Source organism: Pseudonaja textilis, chromosome 3, assembly GCF_049901715.1.
Source record: "Pseudonaja textilis isolate UNSWEBS1 chromosome 3, rPseTex1.2, whole genome shotgun sequence".
Taxonomy (NCBI): domain Eukaryota; kingdom Metazoa; phylum Chordata; class Lepidosauria; order Squamata; family Elapidae; genus Pseudonaja; species Pseudonaja textilis.
Genome location: NC_141992.1, coordinates 3,702,903 through 3,716,223, shown reverse-complemented (window position 1 = coordinate 3,716,223; position 13,321 = coordinate 3,702,903). Strand labels below are relative to the sequence as shown.

Genomic DNA, 13,321 nt, shown 5'->3' with positions numbered 1-13,321 from the left:
CTTTGCATAGAGTGAAAAATGCAGAATAACAGAGTTGGAAGGGCCCTTGGAGGTCTTCTAGTCCAACCCCTTGCTTAGGAAGAAATCCTATATCATTTCAGACCAATGGCTGTCCAATCTCTTCTGAAAAACCTCCAGTGTTGGAGCACCCACAACTTCTAGTGGCAGGCAGTTCCCCTGGTTGGTTGCTCTCACTGTTTGGAAGTTTCTCCTTAATTCCAGGTTGCTTCTCTCCTTGATTAATTTCCATCCATTGCTTCTTGTCCTGCCTTGGAGAATAGCTTGACTCCCTCTTCTTTGTGGCTGCCCCTCAAATATCAGAACAATGCTGTCATGTCTCCCCTGGTCCTTCTTTTCACGAAACTAGCCATGCCGAATTCCTGCAACCGTTCTTCATATGTTTTAACCTTTAGTCATCTTTGTTGCTCTTCTCTGCACTCTTCTTTTGAGGTGGAACCTCATACACTGTCTATCTCTTTTGTTTCTTCTCCCTGGCAAGTTTCTAGTCCATAAGGCTGGTAAACACCTTGTCTTAGCATTGCCTGATGAAATTTTAGAAATTAAGGGAAAGAGGGCTGAGACAGACGGCCGAAGAAGGAACGAGGAGGCAACCGTTTACTCCCTCTCACCGGAAAGAACAATTTTGTTGTCGCTGTGGTTCAGTCGCTAAGTCGTGTCCGACTCTTGCAACCCCATGAACCACGGTAAGCCTAGCTTCCCTGACATCATTGCGGCCCTCCAGTGACCAGCGAAGCTGATGGCAGACTCAGACAGTGAGGAGGTTGGGAGGAACCTGGGCCAGTCCTGGAGTCTGGGGAAGGCTTGGACTCTGCATCGGACACATAGATGGGGCCAGGGCCCTCCGACAGTTATCAGCTGCCTTCGGAGTCAGAGGTCAGTGAGGCAGAAGAACAGCTGGAGCCTGTTCCCAGCGTGCGCATGCACAGAGCTGCCAGACGAAGAGAATAGCTAAGGAACAAGGGTGGACTCGGGAGTAAAGGCACAAGTGGACGGTGAATGGCCCCTCCCATAGGGAATAAAAGAGGAGCGAAAGGGAAGTGGAGTTTGCAGAAGACAATTAGTTCAATTCATTAGGGCGAAGATCTGTACCTGACTTCTTGCCAAGTCATTGCTGCTACAGCGTGGCGTTTGGAAACTATCGGCCTGGCAACACTCCCAGCCTGATCAGATCTGTGGTTGCAATTCACCCTTGAAAGATTGTTTGCCGGGACTTTGCTGGATGTGAATGAGAGGAATTCACATTAGCCTAATGAAAAAGGGGTTTTGTCGAGACGAGGAGTCGGCTTCGTGATTTTGTGAAGCCTGGGTCAGCGCAGCCATTCATTACCTCCCGGAGTTTGCCAGAATTCATGGTCACTATGTCAATGACCCTATCTAGCCACCTCATCTTCGGTCGTCCCTTCCATCTTTTCCAAGGAATCCCTGCAAAATACAGGTCATCCTCGACTTACGACTACAATTGAGCCCAGCGTTTCTGTTGTTAAGTGAGACATTGGTTAGGTGACTCTTGCCCCCATTTTATGACATTTCAGGCCCAAATTGTTAAGTGAATCGCCGCGGTTGATAAGCGAGTCACCCGGTGGTTAAGTGCATCCGGCTGGCTTTTCTGCTCATCAGAAGGTCATAAAAGGAGGAGTCACGTGACCCCGGGACACCGCAACCGTCATAAATGCGAGTCAGTTACCAAACATCTGAATTTGGATCAGGTCACCCCGGGGATGCTGCAAAGGTCGTAACCGTGAAACACAGTCGTAAGTCACTTTTTTTTCCCCCCCGGGGCCATCATAACTTTGAATGGTCACTCAAATCAACTCTCGCAAGTCGAGGACTGCTTGTGACTGTGCAGAAACATGTGCAGCTGATTTCAGCTTTGGAATTTGGTTTTTTGGTATGGATGCTGGATTATTAATCAGAGTGAGAGAGAAAAAAAAGGACTATGGATATAAATAAGTCTTCTAAAGCTTCTGCAATTCCGTCCCTATTTTTTTTATTTCTTTCTTGCTTGCAGCTGTAATGGTGACAGTTTCTCCTTGCTGAGTCACTGTTCTTCCCAAGGCCTCTCTTAATGTTCTTCTCCTTCACAGAAGAAGGCTTGTATTTTGAGCGCTTAGTGGGGGCTTCCCGTTCAATTTTTATTTTTATTTTTTGATTTCACCAGTAAATACAGGTTTAGGCCGCTCATAGGTTGCACTCTATTGTCCTCCCGTGTCAGGAAATGGGGAGCAAATTCCCACCTGCCTTTCCTTTGTCACAACCTGTGTTTTTTCCACACTACCCAATCAAAGGGAGAGAGGAAGAAAGGAAGGACAGCGGGAGGAGAGCTGGGAAGAAGGGAGGGGGGAGGAAAGGAGGGAGGAGAGATGGGAGAAAGGAAGGAGAGGTGGAAGGAAGAAGGGAGAGGGAGGAAGAAGGGAGGGAGGGAGGAGAGATGGAAGGAAGGGGGAGGAAGGGAAGAAAGAGAGATGGAAGGAAGGAAGCAAGGAAGAAAAACAAGGGAAGAAGAGGGGAGGAAGGGAGAGAGGGAGGAGGGGAGGGAGGGAGAAGAGAAAATGAGGAAGGAAGAGGAGAGGGGGGAAAGAAAACGAGGGAGGAATAGAAGGAAGGAAGGAAGGAAGGACAGTCTGGAGTTTAAGATGGAAGGATCATAGAATTATAGGATTAGAAGTGACTTTAGAGGGCCCTAGTGCTCTCATGTGCACACACATAAATTCCATTTAATTAAAACCCATTAAATAACACCAGGTTGAGAATTGGTTGTCTTGGAGAAAATCTATATGGTTGCTAAGAGTCAATAGTGGAAAATAATCAATCAGTATGAAGACCCACCTCTCTGGAGAAGAGGGGAGGGGAGAGGAAATGAAAGAAGAGAAGAAGGAAGGAAGAGAAGATTAAGGAGAAGAGAGGAAAGGGGAAGGAGGAGGGAAGAAGGAGACGAAGGAGAATAGAAAATGAGAAAAGAAGAGGGTAAAGAAGAGAAGGAGGAGGGAAGAGAAAATGGAAGAGAAGAGAAGAAAAGACACAGTTACGATCGTGATGGGGGACCTGAAAGACCAAGTTAGGGACCCGTTGGATGGACTCAGTTAAAGCGGGGATGGGGGCACCATTAGAAGACTTGAAAGACCAGATTGGGGGACAGATCCTCCTGGAGAAGACACGCCTACCGACAAAGGAGAAGATTTGTCGCTCAGGGCTGAACTGTGGGGTCCTTGTTGCTCTCTGAGCTTGGCTGGTTTCCTTGCAGATGTTTCATGACCCAACTAGTTAACCTCATCAGTACTGGTAAGGAGTGGGGTTAAGTAGAGGAAGAGGAGGAGGAAAAGGAAGAGGAGGACAACTGTGGAGTCCTTGGTGCTCTCTGAGCTTGGTTGGTTTCCTTGCAGATGTTTCATGACCCAACTAGAAGGGAGGGAGGATTGCAAAGAGGAGGAAGAGGAGGAGGACTGTAGGGTCTTTCATGCTCTCTGAGCTTGGTTGGTTTCTTGCAGACATTTCATGACCCAACTGGGTAACATCTTCAGTGCTGGTAAGGAGTTGGGATTGCTCTCATTTTATGGCTTACCCTAGCAGTCTTTGTGGGAGTGGCCTTTGTGGTTCTTTGGTTGGACTGTTTACTGTTGGCTTGGTTGCCAGTTTCTTGATGAAGGGATTGTTTATTTGATTGTTGTCTGATGTTAATCTTGGGGTTAATCTATGCTCCTCCGGGGGTGGATTGGTCTTTTTGAGCTTTCATAGTTTTTTGGTCTCCTTTTTGGCTTCTTGGTTGCTTCTTTTGCACAGCACGTAGATATTGTTTATGTCTATGTGTCTGTTAATGGCCAATTTGACCAAGCACCAAGCTTCTAGAAATTCCCTAGTTTTTTGTTTTTTTTCCTTTTGGCTTGGTCTAGGATGGTGATGGCTTCCCAGATGAAACTATGGTTTATAAACCCTACCAAACAGTCGCTGATAGAGAGATGGATAGCATATGAGTTTAATAAATACATTTGAGTTTAATAAATAAATCCTAAGGCTGGAAGTGACCTTGAAGGCCTTCTAGTCCAACCCCCTGCCCAAGGCAAGGGTCCTTATTCCATCCAGGACAAATGGTTGTCCACAGAAAGGAAGGGGTCAATCTATTCTCCAAAGCATCTGAAGGCCAGACAAGGAATAATGGATGTAAACTGAACAAGGAGAGATTCAACCTGGAAATAAGGATAAACTTTCTGACAGTGAGAACCATCAACTCATGGAACAGAAGTTGCCTTTGTAAGTTGTGGGAGCGCCATCACTTGAGACTTTCAAGAAGAGATTGGACTCCCATCTGTCAGAAATGGTGTCAGGTCTCCTGCTTGGGCGGGGAGTGGGGTTGGACTAGATGACCTACAAGGTCCCTTCCAACTCTGATTATCCGTTACCTGTTAATCTTTCCTTGAAAATTTCCAGTGATGGACAATCATCCATTTCGATGTCAGTCTCAGTCTTTGACTTATAACTGTTCATTTAATGACTGTTCAAAGTTACAACGGTACTGAAGAAAGTGAATTAGGGCCCTTTTTCACACTTATAACCGTTGCAACGTCTCCCAGACACGCGATTCAAATTCAGACACTTGGTAACTGGTTCCTACTTCTGACAGTTGCAGTGTTCTGGGGTCATGTGATCTACTTTTGTGACCTTCTGACAAGAGAAATCCATGGGGAAGCCAGATTCAATTAACATCTGTATTACTAATTCAACAACTGCAGTAATTCACTTAACAACTGTGGCAAGAAACTCACCTAACAGATGTCTCGCTGCGCAACAGAAATTTGGGGTCAACTGTGGTCGTAAGTTGAAGATTACCTGTGCATTCAGAATTTACTTTTCTTAGACTCATAGAATACTAGGGCTAAAAGGGGCGGTGGAGGTCATCTAGTCCAGTGGTCGCCAACCAGGGGCTAGGGACCACTGGGGGTCCATGAGAAAATTTTGGGGGTCCGCAGAGAAATGTCAAAGCAATTAATCCAGGCTGCGTGGGAACACAAGGCTGTGTTGCTTGCTTTGTGAACAACACGAGGTAGTGAGGGGAGGGGGGAAAGGGCAGAGTGGGGGAACTTGCCCCACTCACCCCACGCACCTGGCCTGGCCACCAGGCTGCTTCTTTCCTCTTCTTTCTTCTTCTGCTTTTGGCTGCATGCAAGGAAAGCAGCCAAAGTCTTTCTTTCCCTCCCTCAAACTCCACCAGAAATGAGCCTTTGGGATCCTGCAAGGCCTCCTGCTCCAAGAGGCTGCACCGGCATGACAAGTCTCACATAGACTCATTTCTGGCGGAGTTTGGGGGGAGAGAAAGAAAGACTTCTGCTGCTTCTGCTGTTTTCCTTGCATGAAGCCAAAAGTCTCTCCCTCTTTTTCTCTCCCCCTGAGAACGGAGCTGGAGATGGTATCCTACAATCCCAAATAAAGAACGATCGATTGGTAGGAAAACCAGGTGGGGAATTTTCCTGCAGACTTTTTGGGGGATTTTTCCAGGGTCTCTGGTCCGCGGGATTTAAAATGATGAGTTTGGTGGTCCCTGAAGTCCAAAAGGTTGGCGACCCCTGTTCTAGTCCAACCCCCTGCTCAGGCAGGAGACCCTCTATACCATTCTAGACCAATGGCTGTCCGGAATGTACGAATTACACATATCCTTCACACCTTCCTTTGTGTGTTGTACTGATGCTCCTGAATCTTTGATTAGATGGAAATTAATGAAAGAGAGATTTAACCTGGAAAAAAGGAGAAACTTTCTGACAGTGAGAACAATCAACCAATGGAACAGAAGTTGCCTTCAGAAGTTGTAGGAACTTCATCCCTGGAGGCTTTCAAGAAGAGATCAGACAAACATTTGTCTGAAATTGTGTAGCATAGATAGATAGATAGATAGATAGATAGATAGATAGATAGATAGATAGATAGATAGATAGATAGATAGATAGATAGATAAACAGAGTTGGAAGGGACCTTGTAGGTCATCTAATCCAACTCCCCACCCAAGCGGGACACCCTACACCATTTCTGACAGATGGCAGTCCAGTCTCTTCTTGAAAGCCTCCAGTGATGAAGCTCCCATAACCTCTGAAGGCAACTTCTGTTCCATCGGTTGATGGTTCTCCCTGTCAGAAAGTTTCTCCTTATTTCCAGGTTGAATCTCTCCTTATTCAGTTTCCATCCATTATTCCTTGTCTGGCCTTCAAGGGTGCCTTGGAAGATAGCTTGACCCTCTTTCACCTCCTCTCTGGGGCAGCCCCTCAAATATTGAAAGACTGCTATCCTGTCTCCCCTGGTCCTTCTCTTCCCTAGACTAGCCAAACTCAGTTCTTGCAACCGTTCATCATATATTTTAGTCTCCAGTCCCCTCATCATCCTGGTTGCTCTTCTCTGCACTTTTTCTAGAGTCTCAACATCTTTTTTATAATGTGGTGACCAAAACTGAATGCAGGACTCTAGGTGTGGCCTTACTAAGGCTTTATAGAGTGGTATTAGTACCTCCCTTGATCTTGATTGTATCCCTGCCCGAGCAGGGGGTTGGACTACAAGACCTCCAAGGTCCCTTCCAACTCCGTTGCTCTGCATTCTGCCTCTCCAGCAAAGCTGCTGAGATCCTGACGGTCCACAGGGATGTTTCCCGGAGAATTCTCTGCAATATAGAAACGAGACTGAGTCCCATTTGCCCCCCGAGTTCCTCCGCTGGCTTCAACGCAGGCGAGGCTTTCCAAGAGAGAAAATAGTGGCCAACTTGAATTTTGGAAAAGTGCTAAAAAGATGATGAGCCAACTTGTTCTTGATGCTTTTGTCAAGCACACTGTGTCCCTCAGGATACCGTTGTAAAAAGAAGCAGTGTTCCAATAATTGAGCGGCTGTCACGGAGAAGAGGTTAGTCAAGCTATTCTTCAAAGAACCTGAAGGCAGGACAAGAAGCAATGGATGGAAACTAACTGAGGAGTAGAGGCAACCTGGAATTAAGGAAAAACTTCCTAAGAGTGAGGACAATCAACCAGTGGAACTGCTTGCCACCAGAAGTTGTGGGTGCTCCATCCCTGGAGGTTTTTAAGAAGAGATTGGGCAACCATTTGTCTGAAATAGTATAAGCAGGGGGGTTGGACTAGATGACCTCCAAAGCCCCCTTCCAACTCATGTTTTTTTTAAAAAAAAGTTTGTTATTTTAACAACAAAACAACATAGACATACCACATAAAACATAAAAACATCATCCTTCTTCATAAATTTACAAAATGTATCGGTTGGTTTACCACTTTTTTTTTGTGCATCCATTTCCTAGTCACTAATATAATTATATTACATAATAGTTCATATTATCAATCAATAATTGTATAACCTAATATCATCACTAAAAAATCATTTATCTATAATTTTATTAGTTCATACTTTAACGAGATAACTATAGTTTACTTAATTTATTTTGCAGTAAATCATAAGATCATACCAAATCTATCTTGATAATGTTTTATAAAGATAATATCAAAAAAAAGAAAAAAAATTATATGCTAAGTCTGAATATTCTATTATTATGTTTTATTATCTAACCATTGATAAAAAAAGATCCCAAACTTCATAAAATTGTTTATCTTCTTGTTCTCTAATTTCAAATGTCAATTTACTCATTTCAGCACAATCCAATATTTTCTGAATAACTCATGTTATTCTACGTTCTAACAGCCGGTTTGAAAATTGTGCCATCCAGCAATTCCTCATCGAATTGCAGTGAAATATTTAGGCATGCCAAAAAGTCTGGTCTCGGGCCCAGATTTTAATAACGGCTCAAATAAAAAGGTTTGGTGGATGCTGATCAAATCTGTGGATGACACAAACTAAATGGGTGCTGAATATAAGACAACAACAAACGGCCTTGGTAAGGCCACACTTGGAATATTGCGTCCATTTTTAGTCACCGCGATGTAAAAAAAGGTGTTAAGACTCTAGAACAGGGGTCTCCAAACTTGGCCAATTTAAGACTTGTGGACTTCCAACTCCCAGAATTCTCCGGCCAGCATAGCTGTGGAGTTGAAGTCCACAAGTCTTAAAGTGGCCAAGTTTGGAGACCTCTGCTCTAGAAAAAGTGCAAACCACAAAGAGGATTAGGGGACTGGAGGCTAAAACATACGATGAACCGTTAAAGACTGGAAAGCCATTGGTCTGAAATACCATAGGGTCTCCTCCTTGAGCAGGCGGGTTGGACTAGAAGACCTCCAAGGCCCCTTCCAACTCATGTCATTCTGTTCATCGGTCTACCCTCTCTTTCTCCCCGCTTCCCTCCTGCAGGCATCGCTATAGCTGCATCCTTTTAACTCACAGCATGCAAGCAAGCCGGCTGATGATTAATTTTGGCGCATTGCTTCCCCCACTCGGGTTTCTTGGGGAACATTATCTTGGGAGCTTTTATTCAGACAGGCAGCTGGCTCCAGGCTCAGCTGCCAAACTCCCTAATCCTAAATTGCATTAACAGAGGGATACAATCAAGATCAAGTGAAGTACTAATACCACTCTATAAAGCCTTAGTAAGACCACACCTAGAGTACTGCATCCAGTTTTGGTCACCTCACTATAAAAAAAGAGGTTGAGACCCCAGAAAGAGTGCAGAGAAGAGCAACCAGGATGATTAGGGGATTGGAGGCTAAAACATACAATGAACAGTTGCAGGAACTGGGCTTGGCTAGTCTAGGGAAGAGAAGGACCAAGGGAGACAGGATAGCAGTCTTCCAATATTTGAGGGGCTGCCATAGAGAGGTGGGTAGGTGGGTGGGTGGTGGATGGATGGATGGATAGAATAAATTATTTTATTGGCTGAGTGTGATTGGACACACAAGGAATTTGTCTTGGTGTAAATGCTCTCAGTGTACATAAAAGAAAAGACACATTCATCAAGAGTCAAGAATCAAAACGTACAACACTTAATAGAGAGGAGGGGGTCAAGCTATTTTCCAAGGCATCCGAAGGCCAGACAAGGAATAATGGATGGAAAGTGAACAAGGAGAGATTCAACCTGGAAATAAGGAGGAATTTTCTGACAATTGAGAATAATCAACCAATGGAACAGAAGTTCGGAAGTTGTGGGAGCTTCATCCCTGGAGATTTTCAAGAAGAGAGTGGGCTGCTCTCTGTCAGAAATGGTGTAGGGTCTCCTACTAGGGCAGGGGGTTGGACTGGATGATCTACAAGGTCCCTTCCAACTCTGATTATCTGTTATCCCACTGTTTTTAATTTCCTTTTTAACTGAGGAAAGACTAGTAACAGATTGACACCTGAAGAAGGATTCTCCTGAATTGTTTTCTCATTTGGTTGTTATCTTAATGGCATTTTTCTCTGCAGGGAGGACTAGGGAGAAAAATCTGGCCTCTTGGATGAAAAAGAACAATTGCCAGGAAAGGTATTACAGGCAGTCCTTGACTTACGATCGCAACCAAGCCCCAATTTTCTGTCGCTAAGCGAGAGGGTGGTGAAGTGAGTTTTGCGACCTTTCTTGCTGCCATTGTTAAACGAGTCATTGCACTCCATTTAGTTCGTCGCACGGTTGTTAAATGAATCTGGCTTCCCCATCGACTTTGCCCGTCTGAAGGTCGCAAAAGGAGGATCGTGTGATGTGCGTGCACACACACATACACACACACACACACACACACACGGGGACATTGCGACTATCGTAAATATGAGTCGGTTGCCAAAGCGTTGGAATTTTGATCGTGTGACCATGGGGATGGTGCAACTGTTGTAAATGCAAAAAACGGTCATTAACATTTTTTAGTGCCTTTGTAACTTTGAATGGTCATTAAACAAATGGCTGTAAGTCAAGGATTGCCTGTGATTCTGCATTTTGCCATGCTAAATATTATCCTCTTATTCTCAGTTCATTTCCTTGGTCTGTGAGATGGTTCTGGAGTGTAGAATAGAGTAGAGTAGAGTAGAGTAGAGTAGAGTAGAGTAGAGTAGAGTAGAGTAGAGTAGAGTAGAGTAGAATAGAATAGAATAGAATAGAATAGAATAGAATAGAATAGAATAGAATAGAATAGAATAGAATAGAATAGACTGTTGGAATGAAGAATAGAATAGAATTTGAATAGAATAGAATAGAACAGAATATTAGAATGAAGAATAGAATAGAATAGAACACAATAAGAATAGAATACAATAAAATAGAATGGAATTAGAATAGAAAATAGAATAGAATTGAGTAGAATAGAATATTGGAATGAAGAACAGAATAAGAATAGAGTAGAATAGAGTAGAATATTGGAATGAAGACTAGAATAGAATAGAATATTGGAATGAAGAATAGAATAAGAATAGAGTAGAATAGAGTAGAATATTGGAATGAAGACTAGAATAGAATAGAATATTGGAATGAAGAATAGAATAGAATGGAATAAAATAACAGAGTTGGAAGGGACCTTGTAGGTCATCTAGTCCAACCCCTTGCCCAAGCGGGAGACCCTACACTATTTCTGACAGAGGGCAGTCCAGTCTCTTCTTGAAAGTCTCCAGGGATGAAGCTCCCACAACTTCTGAAAGCAACTTCTGTTCCATGGGTCAGAAAAATTCTTCCTTATTTCCAGGTTGAATCTCTCCTTGATCAATTTCCATCCATTATTATTCCTTCTCTGGCCTTCGGGGGCTTTGGAGAATAGCTTGACCCCCTCCTCCTCTCTGTGGCAGTTCCTCAAGTATTGCAAGACCGCTATCCTGTCTCCCCTGGTCCTTCTCTTCCCTAGACTAGCCAGGCCCTGTTCCTGCAACTGTTCTTATATTTTAGTCTCCAGCCCCCTATTCATCTTTGTGATTCTTGTTTGCATTTTTTTCTAGGGGTCTCCAAACTTGGCCACTTTAAGACTTGTGGACTTCAACTCCCTGAAGTCCACAAGTCTTAAAGTGGCCAAGATTGGGGAACCCTGTTCTAGAGTCTCAACATCTTTTTTACATCGTGGTGACCCAAAATGGATGCAATATTCCAATTGTGGCCTTTATTGTTGTCTTATATTCAGCAGCCCGTTTAGTTTGTGTCATCCACAGATTTGATCAGCATCCACCAAACCTTTTTATTCGAGCCATTAATAAAACCTGGGCCCGAGACCAAACTCTTTGCCATGCCTAAATATTTCACTGCAGTTCGGTGAGGAATTGCTGGACGGCACAATTTTCAGACCAGCTGTTAGAACGTAGAATAACAGAGTTGGAAGGGACCTTGGAGGTCATCTAGTCCAACCCTCTCCTGTTAGACATGCTTTGCACTCGACAATTAGCTGTTTGGCGATCAGAGTCCCATGGTGTACTGGTAGTTCTCATCTTATGACCACGATTAAGCCCAAAATTTCTGTTGCTAAGCGAGGCAGTTGTCAAATGACTTGATCCCATGTTACAGCCTTGTTTGCTGTGGTTGTTAAGTGAATCACTCCAGCCGTTACGTTCGTAACACGGCTGTTAAGTGAATCTGGCTTCCCCCATTGACTTTGCTTGTCAGAAGGTCACAAAAGGGGATCGTGGAATACCTTGGAGACATTGCTACCGTCGTAACTATGAGTCAGTTGCCAAGCATCTGAATTTTGATCATGTGACGCTGCGATGTTTCTAATCATAAGCGTAAAACATGGTTGTCAGTCCCTTTTTTCAGTGCCGTTGTACCTTTGAACAGTCACTAAACGAACTATTGTAAGTCAAGGACAACCTATACTTTATAGAATGGTTTGCTAAAATTGAGACAGATAATACCCATCAGGTTCCCATAATCTGCATTCAGAGCTATTTAGAACAAGCTGCAGGCTAGATTTTTTTTTAAAAAAAGTGATTTTATAAAAGCATGCAATATATGGTAGATATTTTATGGGTCTCCTCTTTATCTCAATGCCTCATTTAATGGGATAGGAACAGAAGAAAGAAAGGAAGAGAAAGAGAGAGAAAAGAAAGGAAGGAAGGAAAGAAAGAGAGAAAGAAAGAAGGAAGGAAGGAAGGAAAGAAAGAAAGAAAGAAAGAAAGAAAGAAAGAAAGAAAGAAAGAAAGAAAGAAAGAAAGAAAGAAAGAAAGAAAGAAAGAAAGAAAGAAAGAAAGATGTAGGAGGGTGAAAGGTTGGTGGGGAAGGAGGGAGGGAAAGCTAAATGAAGGAAGGAGAGAGAGGGAAGGAGATAGGGAGGAAAGAAAGAAAGAAAGAAAGAAAAGGAAGGAAGGAAGGTTGGTTGGTTGGTTGATTGGATATGAACCCACAACTCATCTGCTAGATTTCGCAGCTGCCTGATTTTAATTCTCACCCTCAATCTTCCTCTTTCTCTCTTCTTTTCACTTTCCCCCCATCTCAGCTGGCCTTGGCTTCACGGCCAAAATCGGTGCTGTGACTGCTATGTCCTTGCCAGGAAGCCGAAGACCCTCGACGGGATCTCGAAGGTGAATATGATTAAATTCTTTCTCCTTCCCATTGAAGGTGGGTGGTTGCAGCGGTTGGTCCATTCACAGCAAATTGCCCTCTCTCTTGCGCTTCATGCTGTAAAGTTTTCCCCTGAAAATACCGTCTTATCTGGCGGTTGTGGCGGTCAGAAAAAAATGGCAGCCATCACGGAGTATCGAATTCCACCCACATTTTGTTTTATTTTATGATTTTTTATTTTGTTTACATGTTTTATTTTATGATTTTTATATTATTTATTTACCAGCCTTTATCATTTTTATAAATAACTTAAGGCGGTGAACGTACAGATTTGTAACAGTGTTGGAAGGGACCTTGGAGGTCTTCTAGTCCAACCCCCTGCTCAACATAATACTCCTTCCTCCTCCTCCTCCCAGCTGGCTTTCCTGCTTAAGGCAGAACTAGAACTCACCGTCTCCTGGTGATTGGCCCAAAGTCACCCGGCCAGCTTTCATGCCTAAGGCAGGACTAGAACTCAGAGTCTCCTGGCTGCCTTAACCACTAGATCAAACTGGCTCTTTTCATAACCATTATATAAACTTTATACAAAAATAGGCAGTGCTTTGATAGCACCATCAATGCTGCCATCTTGATTTGGTTTAACCATATCCTTGGTCCTTCTAGTTCTATTTGGCTTCTGGTCAAAGCTCCAAAATGAATGTTGGGATCAAAGAAACCCATCCAGAATTAACACTATACAACATCACACAAGTGTTATTTATTGGCCATGTTTTAACAAACAGTTGCCTGCCTTTCTACATACATGAATCTCTTGTTCTAATTTAGTTCTGTGGACACAAGGGCAGATTCCTAAGCATCAGAAAAGACGGGTACCGCAAATGTTTGTTTGCCAGTGAAGTGATGTTTGCTTGCTTGCCAAATGCTTGTTTGCCAGTGATA

The 13,321-nt window shown here is 43.6% G+C and overlaps 1 protein-coding gene across 4 annotated transcripts in view; it reads left to right on the top strand.

Moving 5' to 3' along the window:
* SNPH (syntaphilin) overlaps positions 1-13,321 on the top strand; it is a 35,005-nt gene that overhangs the window by 10,730 nt on the left and 10,954 nt on the right. For all 4 annotated transcript variants that reach the window (XM_087928802.1, XM_087928801.1, XM_087928799.1 and 1 more), the window contains one exon: positions 12,318-12,402. In XM_087928802.1, coding sequence (XP_087784928.1) covers positions 12,359-12,402 — 44 coding nt within the window. In that variant the 5' untranslated portion in view covers positions 12,318-12,358. The remainder of the gene's footprint in view (positions 1-12,317; positions 12,403-13,321) is intronic.